Source organism: Aythya marila, assembly GCF_965140915.1.
Source record: "Aythya marila genome assembly, chromosome: Z".
In the NCBI taxonomy this organism is placed as follows: Eukaryota; Metazoa; Chordata; class Aves; order Anseriformes; family Anatidae; genus Aythya; species Aythya marila.
The window spans coordinates 64,891,118-64,912,039 of NC_139080.1; the positions used below are offsets into that span (position 1 = coordinate 64,891,118).

The window sequence follows — 20,922 nt, forward strand, 5'->3', positions numbered from 1 at the left end:
GAACAACATGATCTTCATAGATGGAACAAATGGTTGCAGTTTTGCACATTGCTGTTTTTAATCGGTAACTGTTTATTCTCAAGTGATCTACATTATCTGAACTCAGAATACCCATATTGTTTGGCAAAAAAAAAAAAAAAAAAAAAAGTATTTTTACAGAAACGCAGACAACTGGCATTTCAGGGAAGTAATATACAATTAAAAAAAAAAAAAACTATTAACTGAAGGTTAGTAAGTTTAAAGTTTTCTAGCATAAAAGATTAAAAACGTAAGAAATGTAATAATTTTGGAAGACACAACTCCAGATTTAATTTTGATTCCACATGCTATACTGTTCTCAAAGGATGTATGACTATCTTTAAAATTGATGTTATTGAAAGAACCATAATCTTCAAGTTAATAATACCAGTAACATTTCAAAATATTTGTGACTAGGAACTTCAGAACAATTTTTATACTTTTCTTGATACACAGTGGTAATTATAACCTATTAGTCTTTCTTACACAACGTGTAACAGTAGTTCATAAGGCAGAAAAATTTGAAGGATGTTATGTTCAAATTAAATTTCCAAGCAGTTGAAGAAGACACTTCATTATTACAGCATTAAGACTGCAGCATTGTTTTCATTACCCTGGACTTCTCACTCTTTCTTCAAACATTGACATTGATTTTCCAAAACATAAAACTTCAAAAGAATCATATGTAACTTTTATTCTTAGAATCAAAAATGCATTAGGTGAAAAAAATATATATTTTTCCCAATAACACATTACAAAATAATTCATTTTCATTTCAGACCAAAAGCTCAAAAGTATATGCAGATTGGCAGTTGGCATTCTGAATCCTTCTGTATTCAATTTAGAATTTTTTATATAGCATCTAACCATTCCACCCCAGAGTATGTTCATAGAGCAAGACACCAAAAAATAAAGTTTAGAGCACATGAGGAAAATAAAGCTCTTTGAAGATGATGGAAACAAAGGAATAATAAATATTACTTTTATATCCATTTTTATTTATATATATATATATACACATTTTATCCATTATTATTCATATATATGCATATTTATTTCTATATTTTATCTGTATATATATATGTATATATATACGTATACATTTTTATGTATAACTAATAAAGAAAATATGTTGGTTTCTACTCATTTTTCTATGGATAACTGTGTAAACATTCTTCTAGTCACCTAGTGTTTGAAGAAAAGTAGCTCTTAAAGTTTAAGTAAAATCTGTAATTACTGCTTTCATTTGCAGTTTGCTTAAGGAACATAAAGTGTGACTTGAACAATTATGAACTAAGTTAATAGTGTATTAGCTGCTAGTTAAACCAAGTAACATATCAAATGTTAAAACTTCAGTTGGTTACACTGATGTAGGAACATATTCCTTGAGAAGGACAGATAATTCTGTTGTGTTAGACTATTTTTTTCTGTTTTAGTAAGAAGCATGCAGCAGATATTCCACATACAAAAAGACCTACCGTTCTCTGTACCTGTTTAAATTTCAGTTTGGCAATTGTTAAGTAGTGAAAAATAGGTATATTTTGCACATAATTGGAAAGCAAGCTTAAGAGGTAAGCAGGAATCATTGCCATGCATTTAAGGAGACTAATTTTATCTAATGTGAAAGCAATCAGTCAAGCAAAGAAGCAGAAAATACCTGTACCGAGCCACCGTGTCTGTCAGCAGCTAGATGAGCCTTCAAATGATGTGTATTGGCCTGCTGTGAGTTCCAAGCTGCTCTATGATCTGTTGCCTATGTTTTTTTGAATGTATCAGGAAAATAGGCAAAATGAAAATAAAAATTCCAAAAATTAACAATTCACTTATAAAATATTATAAATTATTTTTTTAAGCACAGAAGCACTACATAATCAATTCCTATATAAATTGTATATCAACATTACCTAGAGAGTAAAATAAAAATGTCATAAAGAAGTTACAAAGTATCTAAACTAAAAATTCCTTATAAAAAAATGAATAAATCCCACTAACACAACCCTGTAACTAAGCTTAGATAAATAGTCAAAGATTTAGCTTCTTAATGTGTTTACAACCTTGGTCATTATCCTGTTTTGTTTTTTTTTAAAAAAAAAAGTAAATATGTTAGAAATGCATGTTAAAACCTCAACAGATGATATAGGATAATGGGAAATGTGATTAAAAACAGAAATAAAAAAAAAAATTAAGCAGAGAGAAAATTCAATATTGATGCATGGTAAATTATATTATAGCATCAAAACAAGTAACTTATTACAATGTCTACAGATGTGAAATATATTAACAAGGACCTACTTGAAGAAAAAAAATAAACCTGGAGTCAATTTCACTTTGAAGTTATAATAAAAGTAACAAGAACATAGCAAAGATTTTTAGATAAAAGTCAGCATAATGCTGGCAGTCTTACATAAGCATTTTACCTGATTTTTGGATTGTTGCATCTTATCTCTGTGCTGATAAGCTTCTCTGTTTGATGACAATGCAGTGTCTAAATGCATTGAACCCAATGGGGTAGGCTATAAATATAAACAATATGTAGCAACTGGTAAAAAAAATAAATTTCTAAGTCTTACCAAAAGTTATTAAATTGTAATCCAAATAAATCCTTAAATCTGTCAGTCTCCCATAATCTAAAACTGTAAAATTAAAGCAAAACTGTCACAAGGTATTTGCCAATAGCAGAAAGAAAAAAGCAAGCCAAGTCTTACACAATTTCATGCATGAGCAATTCTGAGTATTATCAGATGATATTTTTTTCTGAGAGGATTTAAGCTACTATTTTCTGCAGTTAGCATTTGTTTACAGGGTATTTTGCTGACAATCTGAAAAGAAGCTTAAAGTAATTTTTAACGTTAAACACTGAAAAAATATTTAGCAATAAAATCCCACAATTCTTTCAAGGTGTCACACTTGTCACACGTCAGGGTAAAATGTATAAACTGAAATTGTGCAACTTGCATACACAACCCTTCTCTTATTTATTAGAAGAAGCAAGAAAAGCTCTGACATCTTGAAAAATTCACTTTTTACCATTTCTTTAAAGAACATAAACACAGTATTTTCTGCAACTTCCGCAGAAAATGCAAAAGTGATGTGTCTTCCCTTTGATGGAAGCTGATATCCTACATCTCATTTCAATAGAGTAACTCACAAAGAAAAGAAAAAAAAAAAAAAAAGAGTTTCTTCACAATGAAAAGCTAAATATCTGGAATATGTGTCAGAGAAGTGACTGCTTTATGTTCTAAAAATGTTTGGAGTAAGAAAGCTCATAAATGAAGAAAATATAAACAATGACAATAATCACTTGCAGAGTTTTAAGCTTTCTTCAACTCAGAAAGCAGTCTAAATTCCTATTCCTATCTCATTTTAGACTGAAGAGAGGTTTTATTGGATATTAGAAGTATGCTTGGAAAGAGACTCGATACGAAGCGTGTCAAACTAAAACACTGTGTTTCAAAATGCAATAGAAAATGTGTTTGTCATACGTGTTCACAACTCTAATTAGCTGCCATAAGATGTACTCATATTCTAATACTCAAGACTAACAGTGGCTCAAAACTGATGAAACAATTAAACAGTATCTTATTAATAGCTTAATCATACTCACCAACTGTTTGCCAGTCCAGTCATATTCATAATCAAACACATAGCCTTTTCGATCGAGTAAGTCAGTGAAGAGCTTTCTTAAATAGTCATAGTCTGGCTTTTCAAAAAAATCCAGCCTTCTTACATAACGTAGATATGTAGCCATTTCCTCTATGTAAAAAGAAACACACCTAACTGTAACACTTTTTAGTGGCACTCAAAAATAGTATTTATTAATGTATTTTAAAATAACTTCTGTCTTAACACAAAACATGAATAGTGGTCCACCATGCATGTGTGCATTATCAGAAAGAAGCGTTGCCTCATAGTAGTTATATTCTTGAAGTTATACTGCCACATTCCAAATACGTCCTACAAAGTGATCCCCCCTACAATTTTACCTTTGCATGTAAGACAAGTAATGTAAGACAGTGCATCTTTCATTTAACCTTTCGAATCCTCATGCGTAATAATGTAACAAAAAAGTGGGGAAGGAAATTTCTCCACTTTTCAACTTTTTTCAATGTTTTGCTTGTAGACAAGCCTAAGGAAAGGTAAAGAAGGGGTATATATAGGACAGGGTGGACTGTGTCTCCAGGAACATGTTTTACTGAATGCAAACTTCCTTTCTGAGAGGATCTACAACTACTTCCTGAAGTGGGAAGCTTCAACTGTCCTGACACATAGTATAGGCTGTGATACTGATCAGATGAAACACCTGATCTGAGTCCTGAGGCATAAATTCAGGAGGACAGGCAGAGATCTTGAAATCTGAATTGCTTTGAATACTTTGAAGTCCATGAAAGAGTGGGAAATCACACACCGTTAACTCATTCTGAGAAAAGCAATGACTCCTCACACTCTAGCCAAAAAGACTATTCGGATGACTCCAAGGCAGAAGAGAAAGCTCACACAACTGTATGATCAGAGAGTCTGAGGATGAATAGGGTTCAATGTAGTTTCGACCAGCACCCACTGATCCTTATGTATATGAGAAACAGAACAACAGTATCACCACATGCCTTTCCTCACCTTCCATTAAGTGTGAAGGACCAGACATTTTGTAGTACAAAGAGGGTACCTGCCCTCTAACAGAGGATTGCGGAGAAGTGCACAGGAGACTGAGCTACACCAAGTTAAACTCTTCCATAGGTAGAAAGGTAGAAAGAGTGTTTGAGACCAGCTTGGAAAAAATAATTTGGAATGCAGCTTAGTGATGTTGCTGTTCGATATGAAGCTACTCTTATTCATTATTATTTGCAAGAATTGCAACATATACCCTCTACATTAGATTTAACATTATTTGTTTATGCTTAGTGAACTAATTTATGTTCCGACATTTTCTCCAGTTCTGTAACTGAAATCCATTTTTTTTATAGGATACACAGAGAAATTAAAAAGAAAATCATCAGAAAAAAATGGTTATGGATTAATTTTTACAAGAGGGTTGGAAAGAAATTCAAGATGCAACCTAGTGCACCATGCTTAGCTCAGAGTAAATCAGTTCCAGCCACATCTGTGTAATTGGTTTTCACACAACTCCTGTGAAAGAAACTCCACAATCTCCTCAACAATCCCCTCCTGTTCTTCATTGCATACGAAACAGATGAGTTCACCGCTAAACGGTTTTATAGTGGATTACATCCATTACTGTGTCTTTTTTGCTGTGAACGTAGTAAGCTAATTCCTTTCATGACTGTATCAAGGCAAAAGGTACAAAAGGTACAGGGGAACTTAATTCCCTCACAGTCTTATTTTGGCCAAAACAGTTTCTATAACTGCAGTCTTTGGAAAGAGGTATAGCAAAAAAAATATCCCTGCTTTTGCACCCTTAAAATAGAGTAAATTTCTTGAAGTACAGTTCCCAGAAACAAACATACTGTTTCAGCTGCAGTTTTACAGAATCAAGTACTGGAGAAATAGCAATTCATGTATCTTTTAGTTTGCAACTGGTTTATATAATGCAGTTTAGTACAGGGTTTTTTTGTTTGTTTGTTTTTGTGTGTTTTGTGTTTGTTTGTTTGTTTGTTTTTTTAATATAAGACCATGACACTATTCACTCATTTACCTTGTGACTCATCTTTAAGTCATTACCTAAAGCACCCTGCCATTTTCCATATCCAGTAATTTTTAATCTGGACTTGATCCTTTGTTTATAACTTTGTTTATAACTTCCTATTGTAACTTACTGAACTATACCTTGTATTTTTAGACCGTATTTATAATTTGTCAAAATCTTTTATTTCCAACTCCACTATCAAGCCCATGAATTTCATATTTATCGTTTGGAAGCTAAATAAGAATTCTCAATTATACACGGCATTAACAAAAATACTGAGCAGAACCATCATAGATCTCTGTGGAATTCTTTTTCATTTTTCCAATTGGATAGCAATGACAAGTTCTTGAGTACTTCAAACAGTTTTATACTCTTTGTCCCAAAGTAGATTCCTCTCAATTATGTTTTAATATTATTTATAAGGTTATTTAAAAATAGTGTCAAAAGCAAAAGTACTAAGGTTTCATGGCATTTAACATCAGCCTCTTGTCTACAAGACCCACTGTCTTGTCATAAAAGACAATCAAATCTGTTTGTCATGACCTAGTCTCAGCAAATCCATTTTGCCTATTGATATGCTGATTATCTTTGAAGGTGTTTATTTCTATTTTAGCAACCACACCATACCTATCCTGTTTATTAATCCAACTTTTAAAAAAGTATTTGCTTCTGTCTGGTCTTCCAAATACCTTATTAGAAGGTATCTTCTCTTCACGCACTTAAGAACAACTGTAAGTGTCACAGGAAAACCTGCAAGTTATTATTTTTTTAAAATATTATTTCAAGCTGCTTCTAATAATCATGTACCAGCTGAAAAGCAGATTCGTTTTTAAATGGTTATGAAGCAAATACCAAAATTTTGTGTTTGAAGGCAAAAGTGTAGACTAGCTGAATGCTTTAATAATAATTATAATTTTTTTAATGTTTCTCTTAGAATTATTTATCTTTGAACAACACCAGCACTGGTTTACTGCTTGTTTCAAAAGATACATAAATATATATACACACACTATGGTGATAGATATTTACAAGTATTGTTTAATTTATTTTTAAGAACAGATATTAAAAAACAAGGTATACTAGGTTCATTTTCTAAATCAACACATCAGTACACAACATTTTCAGTAGCAGCAGACATTACCTGGGAAGTTTTCACACAATACTTCTATAGATGTTGTTTGTTTTGTTTCTCCTATTTTCTGGTAACGTTCTTTTAATGTTTCAGCCTATGATAAAAGAGCAAAAGAAACTTATGACGATACACAGCTTTCAGACAAGCTTTCAGAAATTAAAAGATCATACTGAGAAAAGCTGATGATCTAAAACCAGGAAGGAAGTGAAGATGTAAAAAACTACTACCTTTAAACCTTGCCATGGAAGGCTTCCTCTGAGAAAATACATAAACATATGACCTAAAGCTTCCAAATCATCTCTTCTACTTTGCTCTGAAACAAAATTCAAATATTATTAGAAGTCAATCTTCTTAATTTACCATTATATTTTAAAGTCTAAGTTCAAAATTGTGTAAAAGTAATTGAGAAGTATAAAGTACTTGAAATCAAAACAAACATATAAGACTTCTTAAGTACTATAGCCTACATTAAGAACAGAGGTAAATCAGAACATGCAGATGCAGATGGCAACTAAATAAAACTCAGCAGTACATTAAACAAATTATCATGTTATAATAACTTGATCTTATTTTAAAACAGATTTTGATCCTTTACATATATAATTGCACTTTTGTCCCACATTTTTTCATAATTTTTTTCCAGTTACAAACTTGAAACAAGTTAAAAAAAGCTTTAACTTAACTTATTTTCCATCTATAAAATCATGGAAGATGGTTGATTTCTCAGTCTCACTTTACTGGATATATAAGTAAGCCAAAGGTCTTCTGAAGAAGGCTCAGAAGTCTTACTATTTGATCAGAAAGCGGCATAAAGAGACATGTACGCACAGGCTACTCTCATAAGTACTGGAAAGAAGTGTCTGGCACGAACCATAACATTGGATCTGCAGTAGTACAATGGCATTCCTTCAAAAAATTTATAGAACATTTGAAAAACAGAAGAGTAACAAACAAAATACAGTTTATACAAAGTTCGAAGTTTTCAAAATACATTCTGTATTAGTTTAAAGTAAAATCAAATCTACTTAGGAAAATTCAATGTAATAGAATTAGTAAAAATCTTTAAAGAACTAGTAGAAAAGGAATTTTACATTTTCACCTGACTTCATTCTGTTCTGTTGTTGAAAGAGCTGTTACACAGTGTATTATGTTTTGTAGTAACAAGCACTATTTCCCCTCTAACTTTGACTTCCTCCCTTACAGAAGGCAGAAAACCAAAATATTAGCATTGCTTCTACTCAGCACTGTCACAAAACCACTTTGCCTTGACAGCAAGAGAAATTGAACAGAAAAGTACATACCATGTTACCATTTGAAGACAAGAATGTTAAAAAAGCAGACCCGGCTTTGACCAGATCAATACAAAGTATCGCTGCAAATACACTGCATCTGAACAATAGTTCTTAATATAAAAAGAACTTTTACTTATTACTGTTTTCTATGCCCAACTTCTCACTTGAACACTGAATAAAACATACTAGTAAGTAAATAAAAAAACACCAAAAAATTATTATAATCCCGAGCTTGGACCACACCTAGTCCCTCGCTTCATCACACATCTGCCAGCCACATGGAGGTGCTTCTACAGTCACTTCTCCATCCTTCCAAATCCCATGCCAACATTCATCCTGTTTGCATCCGCTCTGCCACTCTTCTTGTCTGCTGTCTCTTTCCTCGGTGAATATCCTCTAGACAACGTTGTTTTCTCTAAGTTCCTCTGCTGAGCCTGCAGTATCCCATTTGCTGAGCATATGCAATGCTGATACCACTGCTGAAGTTACTGGAGTTTTATGTTTGACAGGTTTCAGAATGTGCAGTAAATGTTGACTTTTACGTTGAAGTTTTTACTTCAACGGGTACTTGTTGAGTACTTGTTGCTCACAACAAATGTTTGTTGCAAAGCAGTGCGTGAATTATGTAAATCAGTTCTGTGGCTGCAAGAAAATGCTGGCAAAGCATACAAAAATGTTGCAAGTGTGCAACCTATGACCCACCTATGAACAACACCAAAGTATGGCTCACAAAAATAAATCTGGAAAGTTCTACTTGGTCTTCACTGATAGATAATAAAGTTATTCCTTTTTGCAATAACTTCTACAGGTTACACTGATGAAAAATTAAGCTCTTTGTGAAAAACATCAACAACAATAAACACGTATACATTATGAGCAATTGTTACTTCACTGAGGGCTATCTCTAAAAAAGGAGCAACTTTCAATTCTTGTCCTGAAATGATTTCTCATCAAGATGTTTTTTGAATCAGCTTTGGGCAGTTTGAGATACTTCTGTAGAACAGTTCCACAGTAACTATTTCAAGGATGTGCCATTTGTGTTCATAATGCCCTCTAGATTCTGCTATGGGAAAGGTTTTGGTGGTGACTTTTTTTTTTTTTGTCGTTGTTTGTTTTATATTTTATACTGAAGAGGGATTATTATTTAGAACTAATTTGAGTTCTTTGGTCATAACTTTAACTTAAAATAGTAGTCAAATATCCTTTCTCAGGAATTAAAATTTTCAAGATAATCCTGCCAAACTAGAAAGCCAAGGTTTTTATTGCTATGGTTAGAGAAAGGGCTTTTGCAAGCCAGAAAAACTGAGCAGTGGACAAGCTGGAAAACAAAAGGATTTCACGCATCAGCTGGAGGAAGAGTTGCTGATATTTGCTGATCCCAGTGCATAACAAATTAATGAGATCGAGAGGACTTGTTGTAATATGATCATAAGATAACAAAACCACAAGATGTTAGGGCACAGTCTCTCTCCCTCAAGGAGGAGAGGTCACCTGAAGCCAGCTAAATTAGTCAGAAGCTAATACCCATTATTTAGTTTACAAGCTACACATAAGTCTTGACTCAAATAGGTTGATTTTAATAAAAACTAGAACCTCATTCCTCAGGCTATCTCCAGAAATTACCTCTTCTTAGCCTACATGGTAAAGTAACCATAACAGGACAAATAAGACATTTCAGTCTTAGTATGTGCCTATTATGAACACCACACTCCTTCCTCCAAAGAAAGTTTTACTGCTTCCTATAGGAATGCTGAAACAGCAGAAACTTTCTGATCTGTTTGGATCAAAAAACATGTTTTTAGCTGCCAGGAATGACTGCAGGAGTCTATGCAATGCTCAGGTTCCTTAATATAATCACTAAGCAGATGGCAAGTGACACACCTACATGTCCCGTAGGTAGAGTCAAATCCTGTAGATTCGAAACTTATCACCCAAAGTTTCTAATCTTGTTCAAAATGATATAATTCCACACAATAGCATACTTTGAGGGAAAGAATGGCATCCCCTCATGAACAAAATCATTATGTTTAAAAATGAAATTCTGCCAATTTTATAATAAATGCATTGTATGCCATATTGTTGCATTAAGAATAATGTGGGCTTTAAGCAAACTGTTTTCAGTTATACCTTTACTTGAGCAAAGGAAATTATCTAGCATTTGGTAAGTCTGAATCTTGGACAATTAGAATCTCAAATCATTTTGTATTAGAAGCACTGTTTCATATAACTGTAGGTTTCCAGGTTTTCTTTACAAAGAAAAAGTTATTCATCTCATATTACTTATTACCCTTATCCAAAAATAAACTGAGATCAAAGAACCACAAATTTTAGTATTTTTTGTATTTCAGAGATACTTATTTTGAGCAATATCATTTAATAACTATTATAATTCACTTGAAACATAGTGATTTACTGTGACAACACAGCTCTGATACCTGCTCAGAACACAGTTTTGAAGCTATTCTACTAAATTGGCTATAAAAGCAAATTAAGGTCTCGAAAATCAAAGAACTGCATTTCCATTATGAAAAATTAGGAGTAATAATCCTGGCATAAAAGCAAGCAACCAACAAAACCTTCAATCCTACTTGCTGTTCAAAAGCCACATTGTTCATTCCCTTTCTTCTCTGTCATAGCTGAACACTTCACTAACCCTAGTTCTGTTTGCCAGACACACTGCTTTGTATTAACCCCATAAAGGTTACGGAAATTTCACTTGCTGCATCTATGCAAGATCAGTTCTTGAGCCTCACTAGCTCTTAGGCCTGCCTCTCTACAGCCCTGCCCCAGTGTTTCAGCAATGGTACAATGATGAGGACTAGTCAATCTTCCACACAGGGCTACTAGATCTGGAAAAAGATTTCATTCTGCCCAACTGAATCAGCAACAAGTGAGAGTTGCTAGGCTCTGAAAGGCTATGGCCCATTAACTGCAGAAAATATTTTTTTCTTCAAGTTTATGAAAAAGCTCTAGAATGCAGGCTAGTACAGACATTTATTGTGAACAAAACTACATTAAGAAATGCACTATCATTGATCCAATCTACAAATATTTATGCTGATTTAGATTACAGAAAAGACTGGTCCTAAGAAAATGTATTTTAAATCTAGAACATACGACAGCTCTGACAACAGGGTGGGCCTACCAGTGAAGGGCAGGGGGGCTTGAAGGAAGGGTGTTCTTTGTTTTGTTGCTGTTGCTGCTGTCTTTGTTGCGTTCTTTTTTCCCCTAAGATAATTACTGTTAAATTACCGTTAATTTCTTCATTTGGCCTTTCAATTAGCATTACAGAGCAAAGCTGTTTCATTCCCAGGAGTCTCAGGCATTCGTGGTAAGATAACTAACCTCTGCCTTTTCAATAATCAAGCACTACCAGGAAAAGACCAATATAACCAAGGATATTCGTCATTCCCCAGACACCATTAGATGTACCAATTTTATAGCAATTACCACTTCATTTGACCACACTTCTTTTAACCAATAAATTAAAACGGCAATCCAGTACACTATTTTTCTGAATTTAGGGAAATCCCCCAATTACCATTGTAGATTTCCAGCAGATACAAAACTCATAGGACTCTTACAGATAGAGATTTTTAGCTCCCATACAGAATCCATATTCTCTGGCATCCCATTCTCCCTTCCTGAAAATGAAGGGAACTGAAGAAGCACGGAATAATTTTATCCCCAGGAGAAGTTAATTTACAGAAGCAAGTGCACCAACCAAATGCTGAAAAGGGCTGCAGAATATCTGTATTTCCCTCAAACAATTATCTAAATAAATCCACATTATTTTTCACATAGACAAAGTATCTTCTATTCCAGACAGAAACTTCCAGTGTAGTACAAAGCCACTACAAACATTTGACCAAATGCATGTTTGGGGAAAAAACATAATTGAAATAATTGGCTACACAGTGCTCGGTAACTATAAATCACCTTCTATACACACTTCAAAATATTGGGTCTTGGCAATTTTGTGCTAGTTTCAACTAAACATATGCAAACACTTAAAACTCCTTATTGCTACGCACTTGTTTTGACACTTGTAAACAATCCGGATCCTAAACTATATTTTTGGTGATGAGAATACACGCTTTCTTGTTTATAAGTAATAATGCAGAGTAAGTTGTAGTTCAATTAAATGTGTAACTGAGATTAACCTGTAAGAGAATAAGAAAATGACAGTCTCCCTCTTTACTCAAACGGCTTTTATTTTTCACAAGGATCACCTGAAACCTTGGATAGTTAAGCAGCAGTAATGTATTCATTAGCTTTGCTACAAGACCATTGACATTGTGAGGGGGATTGAGCTCTTAAGAGGTCAAACTTCTCTGACACCCAAGAAATGCCTACAAAATCCTCCAGGGTCAAGGAGAATCACTGCTCTGAGTTTGAACTGAAGAAGTTTTTACACGGGGTTGTGGTCTTTTGCATGGTTTAATCACTTACAGTCCCCAGTAACACCATTGTAAAGATTTCAGATATGCATGCTAAATTTTTTGCACTTACATTTAAGAATTGCATAAATATTTGTGTAACTCCTGTGAGAAGGAGCCATACCACAGTAAAGTAAGACTAGCTACTGAAAAGACTATTAGTTTTGCCACAGCTACCATGGCCAGAGGAGTCAGTATATACCTAACTACTCTTCCCCACAGCTTTGCTGAGAGGTATAGACTACTAATGATATGCAAGTAAGATTTGGAAGAATTTTCAAACAGACATGTCATTTAAACAAGAGTAAGTTTACCCAACTAGAGTTTAAGATTCTACCTAAAGAATGCAAAAGACTTTCCACTTGAAGGAGAAAGTGTCCTTTATTATGTTAATATGTTAACATCAGACATGTAATTCCCTAAAGAATCAGGTATATTCTCCCCATAATTAGCAACTTTAAGTTATGTGGTTTTCTTTCTTAAATGATTTGGGGGTAAGAGGGTTGTCTTATTTAAGAAGGATTAAATAGGTTGTTTGGTTCTAAAATTGGTTGTATCTTCTTAAACTGACACCAATTTGATATACCATGCACGGGAAACAAAGTAAATGCTTCCTTGAGAAATTTACAGTTTAAAAATTATGTTTAAGAAATTCAATCACCATTAATAAATTTTAAAATGTGTTCTCAGTAAAAAATATTCATGATACTACAAGAAAATGTTAATATTTACACTGTTATTCCTTAAATGAAAAAATATTGCAACTAATCTTAAAGCTCTTTGGCTCTAATATGGTTTAAAAACATTGACATTTTTGAAGTCTTTACTTGGAAAAGAATAGTAAATCTAGCACATGATAAGCTTACAATAGTTCAGTTACTTCTTACACATCCAGTTACTAGGTGAACGCATGCAGACTTGAGGGCGGTTTCATGTACCATGCTTTTTTCAATGCATGAGTGGGTGGGCTTTCATTATATGTATATGCTAGGAATATGCTATTCTACCTGTTTTAATTAAGAGACTGCTTCTGATCAGGCAGTTCAAAACCCACTGACATTGACACTGACAAGACCTGGAGTAGCAACGAATTTACCATTATTGTGAAAACAGAAAATATCATAGCACTGTAGTAAATACTTCTGTATCATTAGAATAGGCTTCTTTCTATTTTCAAACACTAACGTATTGGCTGAAATAAAGCTGGCATATTGTACTCCATTTCAAAAGTGGGAAAACAGCCAAAAAGTGTTCTAGTAGGCCAGTTTTCAGTAATTATTTTGATAGCTTTGTGGAATTTGTGGAAATAATTTAAGTAGAAAAAAGGAAAAAAAAAACTGGCATGCCATAACAAAATAAAATATGAGTATAAACTAATGACCATTATCTCTAATAAATATCAAATAAAACATGACCAGGTTGCCCTGAGAGGCTGTAGAGTCTTCACCACTGGAGATACCAAAAAGCTGTTTGGACGTGGTCCTCAGCTCTATATGGCCCAGCCTGAGCAAGCAATTGGACCAAACGACCTCCAGAGCTCCCTTCCAACACCAACCATTCCATGATTGGAATCTCTACTGGAAGTCTTCTACTGGAGTCCCTACTGGATTCTTCCTTTACTTGCCAAGGGTTGGCAGACACTTCTATAACAACTAAAGGAACCACAGTGGCCATGATGCAATGGAAAATGTGAACAAGATCTCTAAAGCCATAAACTTCAGAAACAGTAATCTGTATTTTTAAATCTGTGGATTGATTTTTCAGACACTTAATATGCAAAAATGCACATTACTAACTTTTGTTCATGTCAGTCTTGTGAAGAAGTTGATGCAGTTTATGTTGACAGAAAAGGAAATCTGGGAGACTGATGACAAAAAAAAACCTTTTGCTTGCCAGCAAAAGTTCTCACCTGTGTCATTTCATCTGTTCAACTACAAAGTGACTGTTGAAACCGTCACATTAACTTAACATATGAAAACTTCAGTCTTAGAACAGAAAGACAGACTAGTTATTTCACTGTTTCTTTAAACATAAAACCAATTGCTAAACTCAGCCAAGCAAGATACATTCCATGATACTCAGAGCCAAAAGTCTCAATTGCTTCTCACAAGACTTGACTATGTGCTATAAATTAAATATATTTGACAAACAATATTCTTTAAGCTCAAGCATTCCTGATGTATAAATACAAAGAATTACACCAGTGTCTCACATGCCCAGCAGAAATTATCTCAAATGTGTTTTACTTTAATTAATCCCATTCTGACCACAGAAGCAATGCCACAGAAAATGAAAACATGGTCAAAAGTGCACAATCTCCCACCTTTAAAAAGGGAAGCAGTTATTATTTAGCTTATTCTTAAAAATTCCCCCTAGAACATGCATTTAAAGAAGTAAGCCATCCTGTGAAGATGTTCCCAGAACATGGGACTGCCAGTGAGATTTCAAAATCTACAAAAAGTCCACCTCCAAAATCAGGATTAAAATACAAGACAGCTAAACATTAAACAGTGCTTCTTCTGTTTCTCTAAAACGTGCATTGTGTAGGTGTGTAGTAAGTTATTTCATTATAGAGGAAAAGTACCCAAACATAACTCTTACCAGATATGAGTGCGGTGGCCATTCAGACATTGTCTAATGCTACTAGAAGCCTTCCACTACTTAAAAGGGCTTATAAGAAAGATGGGGAAGGACTCTTTATCAGCGAGTGCAGTGACAGGTGAAAATCGTTTTAAACTAAAAGTGCATAAATCTAGGTTAGGTATTAGGAAGACACTCTTCACCATGAGGGTGGTGAGGCACTGGCACAGGCTGCCTAGAGAGGCTGTGGATGCCCCGTACCTTGAAGTGCTCAAGGCCAGGCTGGGTAGGGCTTTGAGTAACCTGCTCTGGTGGGAGATGTCCCTCCTGCACATGGTAGGGGGTTGGAACTGGATGGGCTTTAAGGTCCCTTCCGATCCAAACCTTTCCATGTGTAATAATAACAAACCCTTCCAATAATCTGGGGACCTTACATGCACTGTCAGTCTTACACAAGAACATACAGCAAAGCCATACATATACCTGCTTCTTTCTCCCTATGCAATGGAGAAAATCAAAGGATGTTTTAGGAATTGGGAGGGAAAACCCAAGATCTACAGTTTGCTTGCACATCATAAATATTTCAGCTTTGTTTGTGAAGAATGCATTGATATAAGTCAGGTTAAACATCCGAAATGTTTTGAATTATAAAGTAATATTTAGCATTTTAAAATCAATACCTTTTTGAATTGTCACCATAGAAAAATATATTTTCATCATCACCTACTTAAGTCCTCCTCTCTCCTGTTCTGGAACATTTGTACTTTTTGTTTAATTGAAAAAGCTCCACTTTCTTTAACTTGCCCAGAGATAGAGCAAAATTACCAAGTTTACTGTCCTAAAGTAATGTCAAGTGACATTTTGTAAATATTGGTCTATATTTGCCATGGGATTTACTGAAAAAGGAACACATATATTCTTTCTCTAAATTTTCACGGAAGCCAGATAAATAGCTGAGAAATTTAGAAAGATCTTTCTAATTTATGTTTTGACTGAGGCAGGAACCAAGAAAAAAGCATTAACAGGTGGAACAGTTCCATACTGATTAAATTAAAAAATTGCCGATAGACAAGATAACTCATTTTTTCCTATTTTGAAGAAAGATATAAAAGCTGAATATATGTGCCTATAACTGTTATTCTTTTAACGGAATCTAATGTGACAGTATTATAAAAAATGCATTAAATCAAACTACTACAAAACATCTACCATCATTTCGTCAGCTATGGCTGCTCACCACTAACTGAACTTGTTTGATTTTACTGATTAAACCCCCTATCACTCTAAGAAAAACATGAACAGTATCACATTTGTCATATTAGCATGAACTATAAAAACTGTGTAACAGTCTGTCTGACCGATTCAAACAGCAACCTATTTACCATGAAATTATATGCTACTGGTTTACACAAATTCAAAGATGTCAGACCTATTGTCATTAGAAATCCTCTACACAACTGGGATAAACAAAGACTGCCTTGTATGCTCATGCACCTTTTTCCAGGTAAATTTATTCCTTCAATGAAAATTATTTATCTCCATATATATCTTGTCATTTCCTTAGTCCATCACATTTGCAACAGAAGCTTAATATTTAGCTACTCTGACAAAGCCTCATTAATAACCATTAAAATTAAAAAATCTGCATGAAAATGGGAACTCCTATTATTCCACTAGGCAGTACATTTCAAAGGGATCAAAAAAACTTGCAAGGCAGCATAGAAAACCCTTATCACTGCCATCTATTAACTTGTGTATCTTTCTCAACAATATCTACCTTTATTTTCTCCAAAGCATACTTCTAATGTGAGGATGTTACAATATAAATATACACCTCTTCTTCTGGATAACTAACAAAAATAACATAAATGTTTGCTGAGACAGAATCGTGATCAATAGAGACCCAGAGAACCTTATTTCCATAAATAGCATTTTAGCAAGTCCAAACTAATTTTGAACAGTACTTCAAACTTCAAACTATTGAGAAAAATTACAACTTGAAAAGAAGATGATTTCACACAAATGACAGCTGCTAATTCTCGTTTCTGCACTTAAAAGCACACGTACCTTTTCCTAAATGTGTATTTATACTCATGTATCTAGCTGTTCCTGTAAGGCTCTTGTGTTCTTGATATGGTATGTGCTGCTTCGTTTCTGGATCTATATACTCCTTTGCCAAACCAAAATCTATAATATGAATAATTTGCTGGGTTTTGTTTCCAGGTTGTCCTATTAAGAAGTTTTCAGGCTTAACATCTCTGTATATCAAGTTCTTTGAATGGACATATTCCATACGAGAAATCTTTAATAAAACGAAAAAATGACAGTTTAGTTTAAGCTTCAGGTTGCCACATGAACTTGTGGTAGAAGCTAAATATCTTACATTTGCATTAACCAGAAATTATGTCACTAAAACAGTGAAAAAACAAGTTCCACATAGATCAGCTATATATTAAAGGAATAAAAGCTTTATACCAGTAGAAGAGAAGTGCTGGAATTCCACCAACATATATATAAACCCAATATCAATATCTATTTATAGAGTTGGAGGCTCAATACCTTTAAGTTTTCAGAAAGATTTACTTAAAGCACATTATATCAAGGCAAACATGCAAAGCCTTGTTTCTTCCTTTCATTACACACACTTGTCTTACTGGAAACCAAATCACAAAATACTTCAAAAAATCTGACAAGTTTTTCACTGAATAACTTTGTTATATTTTAGTATTTCCAGAGTTTTATTTTTTCTCTTTGTTCCTGAGAAAGCACAGGTTAAATATTTATGCTACTTAGGAATCCTAGCTTCCAACTCCTTTCATAATCACAATTATTTATATTTCAAGAAGGTGTTTTTAATTGTGAATGTCAAACTAAAATCCATGATTTCAGGTTGTCATTAGGCAAGAGACTCAGAAGACAATGATTCATGCAGTGATTTTTGAAAAATTAGAACAAAGCAAGTGAAAATGACATAAAGTCAATCTCCTACTAAAATTGTACCACAGCCACAAATAACAATTTAAAACATGCTAAGCAAGTGAAATGAGTATTTAATCCATTGAAGACTAAATTACTTTAATGAACATTCAAATTCACATCTGTTCTACTTACCAACTGTATGGCTATCATAAGAACAGTTTTAAGAGAAAACTTCCTATCACACAAGTCAAATAAGTCTTCAAGACTAGGTCCAAGTAGTTCTAGCACCATAGCATTATATTTGCCACATGGGCCAAAATAGTAGACCTGAGGTAGTCCATCTGTAAAAGAGAGATACAGTGTAACTATAAGGGGTTAAATAATGTTAATGAATATAACACTAGAATTCCTACCTGACTTCAAGATGATCTTAAGTAAAAAAATACATATTTCACAAAAACAAACAACAAAACCTTGTAAAAGATACAAGTAAAAGGTAAAATAGGAGTAGTGAAAATAGTATCAGTAGTAATAAACGTCTTAAGAATGTTACATATTTGACATGAAAAAAATTTACAATCTTTTATAGAAAATGAGGAAAATCTGTTGAATTTTGTAAAAGTAAATTAAAATGGGGTTTAAAAAATGTATTGAGAGCTTTTAAATAAACTTATTTACCAAAAAAATATTTTTTTACATTAATTTTTTTACATTAAGGTTATAGTCAGGAGTAAACTGCTTTATGTTAGTCATTTAAAAATCCAAAAGAGATTAATGAATCAATAAGCTTCATGAGACATTAAGTCAAGTTGCAGGTGCATTATCAAAATAGAAATGCCATCGATAACAATCTGTTGTAGTCATCACTTGTTAATATAGATAGTTTTCCAAATATGAGCTAGCAGTATGAACTTGCAAACCAGAAGACAAACTGCATCCTGGGCTGCATCAACACAGGAGCAGCCAGCAAGCCGAGGGAGGGGATTGTTCCCCTCTGCACTGAGGGGTCCCACCTGGAGTGCTGCATCCAGGTCTGGGTCCCCAGCACAAGAAGGATGTGGACCTGTTAGAATGAGTCCAAAAGAGAGCTACAAGAGAGTTGGAACACCTATGAAAAAAAAAAAATCTAAGAGAACTGGAGGTGATATGGCTCCAGAGAGATCTCATTGCAGCCTTTCAATACCTAAAGGGGGCTTATAACAAGATGGAAAGTGACTTTTTGCACAGGAAGATAGTGATAGGACAAGGGCTTTAAACTAAAAGATAGTAGGTTTAGATTAGATGTAATGAAGAAATTCTTGGTGGTGAGGCACTGGACCACGTTGCCCTGAGAAGCTGTGGATGCCCTGTACCTCAAAGTGTTTAAGGCCAGGCTGGATGGGGCTTTGAGCAACCTGGTCTGGTGGGAGGTGTTCCTGCCCATGGCAAGGGATTGGAATTGGATAGTTTTTAAGGTCCCTTCCAACCCAAGACATTCTATGTTTCTATGATGAAATATATGCATTTTTTACTTAAATTTGCACTGTCTCCTATTCCTTGATTACTTTTTGTTTCTGTACAGATGGTACATAATAGCAAAATTTTTTCTTAAATCTGAGTTGGTTCATTACAAATCTAAACACCACCAAGCTGAAGTCTTAAAAACATTAACAAATCTAGACTGTGGGGTACACTGAGATCTATTATTTAAACTGTATGAAGGACAGGGTTGTTTTTTTTTTAATGTACTCATAAGAAACAATGATAAAGGGAGTTTTCATAAGTCTCAAGGGGAACCTATGATAAAACAATTCACAGTGATTCCACTTCTACAGAATTCAAATACTTTCCTTAATTTCTTAAATTCTTTTGAAAATTGAATTCATGGTGTCCAGAAATGAACCACTAACTCCTACGCTGTTACATCATTAAAGTGATTTAGAAGAAAAATATCTTTGAATAAAAACAAAATTTCACATTTTAAAAGCTTATTGTAAGAAAGTTTGCATCTGTAGTTGTATATTTTTTACTTTGAATTTTGTTAAAATAAAGAGCAAGTTCAGAACAAAATATCATACAACATTTCCAGAAAAAAACATATGTAAACATAAATCTCTCACTGCATGTTCCACTAATAATTTCTTAAATACTGTGTGAATAAGTATGAAATAAACCTATCAAGAGGGGCAAAAGGCTAATTTGGTGTTAAAGCTGCATTTGTTTTCAAATCTTGCACACAAATAAGTAACTATATTTAAGCTACTATTGAATTTAAAAGTAAGAACAGTGACACAAATTTTTTCAAGAATACATTTTGCTAATTTGCTTGTCATAAAAAGCACATTAAAGGACAGTATATTTTTCCTTTCGCATGAGCTTTTCTATAGTCTCTAATGTTACAATCCTGTACTACATACAACAGCCATATCCATTTTCAGAATGCCCCAAACATTGGGTATTGCCTTTCTTCTCTGAAGATAAAATGGAATTTTATATACGAAAACACTCCTAACATTGGGTGTACTCTGAAGTACGTTTGCTATGACAAAGTGACGTGCTTGGTGGATAAGGGAAAGGCTGTGGATGTGGTCTACCTTGACTTCAGCAAGGCTTTGGACACCGTCTCCCACAGCATTCTCCTCAAGAAACTGGCTGCTCTTGGCTTGGACTGGCACACGCTTCATTGGGTTAGAAACTGGCTGGATAGCCGGGCCCAAAGAGTCGTGGTGAATGGAGTCAAATCCAGTTGGAGGCCAGTCACTAGTGGAGTCCCCCAGGGCTCAGTACTGGGGCCGGTCCTCTTTAATATCTTCATCGATGATCTGGATGAGGGCATCGAGTGCACCCTCAGTAAGTTTGCAGACGACACCAAGTTAGGTGCGTGTGTCGATCTGCTCGAGGCTCTGCAGGAGGATCTGGATA

General features: G+C 34.1%; 1 protein-coding gene across 7 annotated transcripts in view; it reads right to left on the minus strand.

Moving 5' to 3' along the window:
* Window positions 1–20,922, minus strand: part of CSNK1G3 (casein kinase 1 gamma 3) — a 74,474-nt gene that overhangs the window by 14,366 nt on the left and 39,186 nt on the right. For 6 of the 7 annotated variants that reach the window (XM_082782719.1, XM_082782721.1, XM_082782722.1 and 3 more), the window contains 7 exons: window positions 18,214–18,362; window positions 17,170–17,404; window positions 7,019–7,104; window positions 6,801–6,885; window positions 3,623–3,771; window positions 2,436–2,531; window positions 1,676–1,771 (listed from right to left, as the gene is read on the minus strand). In XM_082782719.1, the coding sequence (XP_082638845.1) occupies window positions 1,676–1,771; window positions 2,436–2,531; window positions 3,623–3,771; window positions 6,801–6,885; window positions 7,019–7,104; window positions 17,170–17,404; window positions 18,214–18,362 (896 nt within the window). The remainder of the gene's footprint in view (window positions 1–1,675; window positions 1,772–2,435; window positions 2,532–3,622; window positions 3,772–6,800; window positions 6,886–7,018; window positions 7,105–17,169; window positions 17,405–18,213; window positions 18,363–20,922) is intronic. The other variant, XM_082782723.1, reaches the window with a different exon arrangement.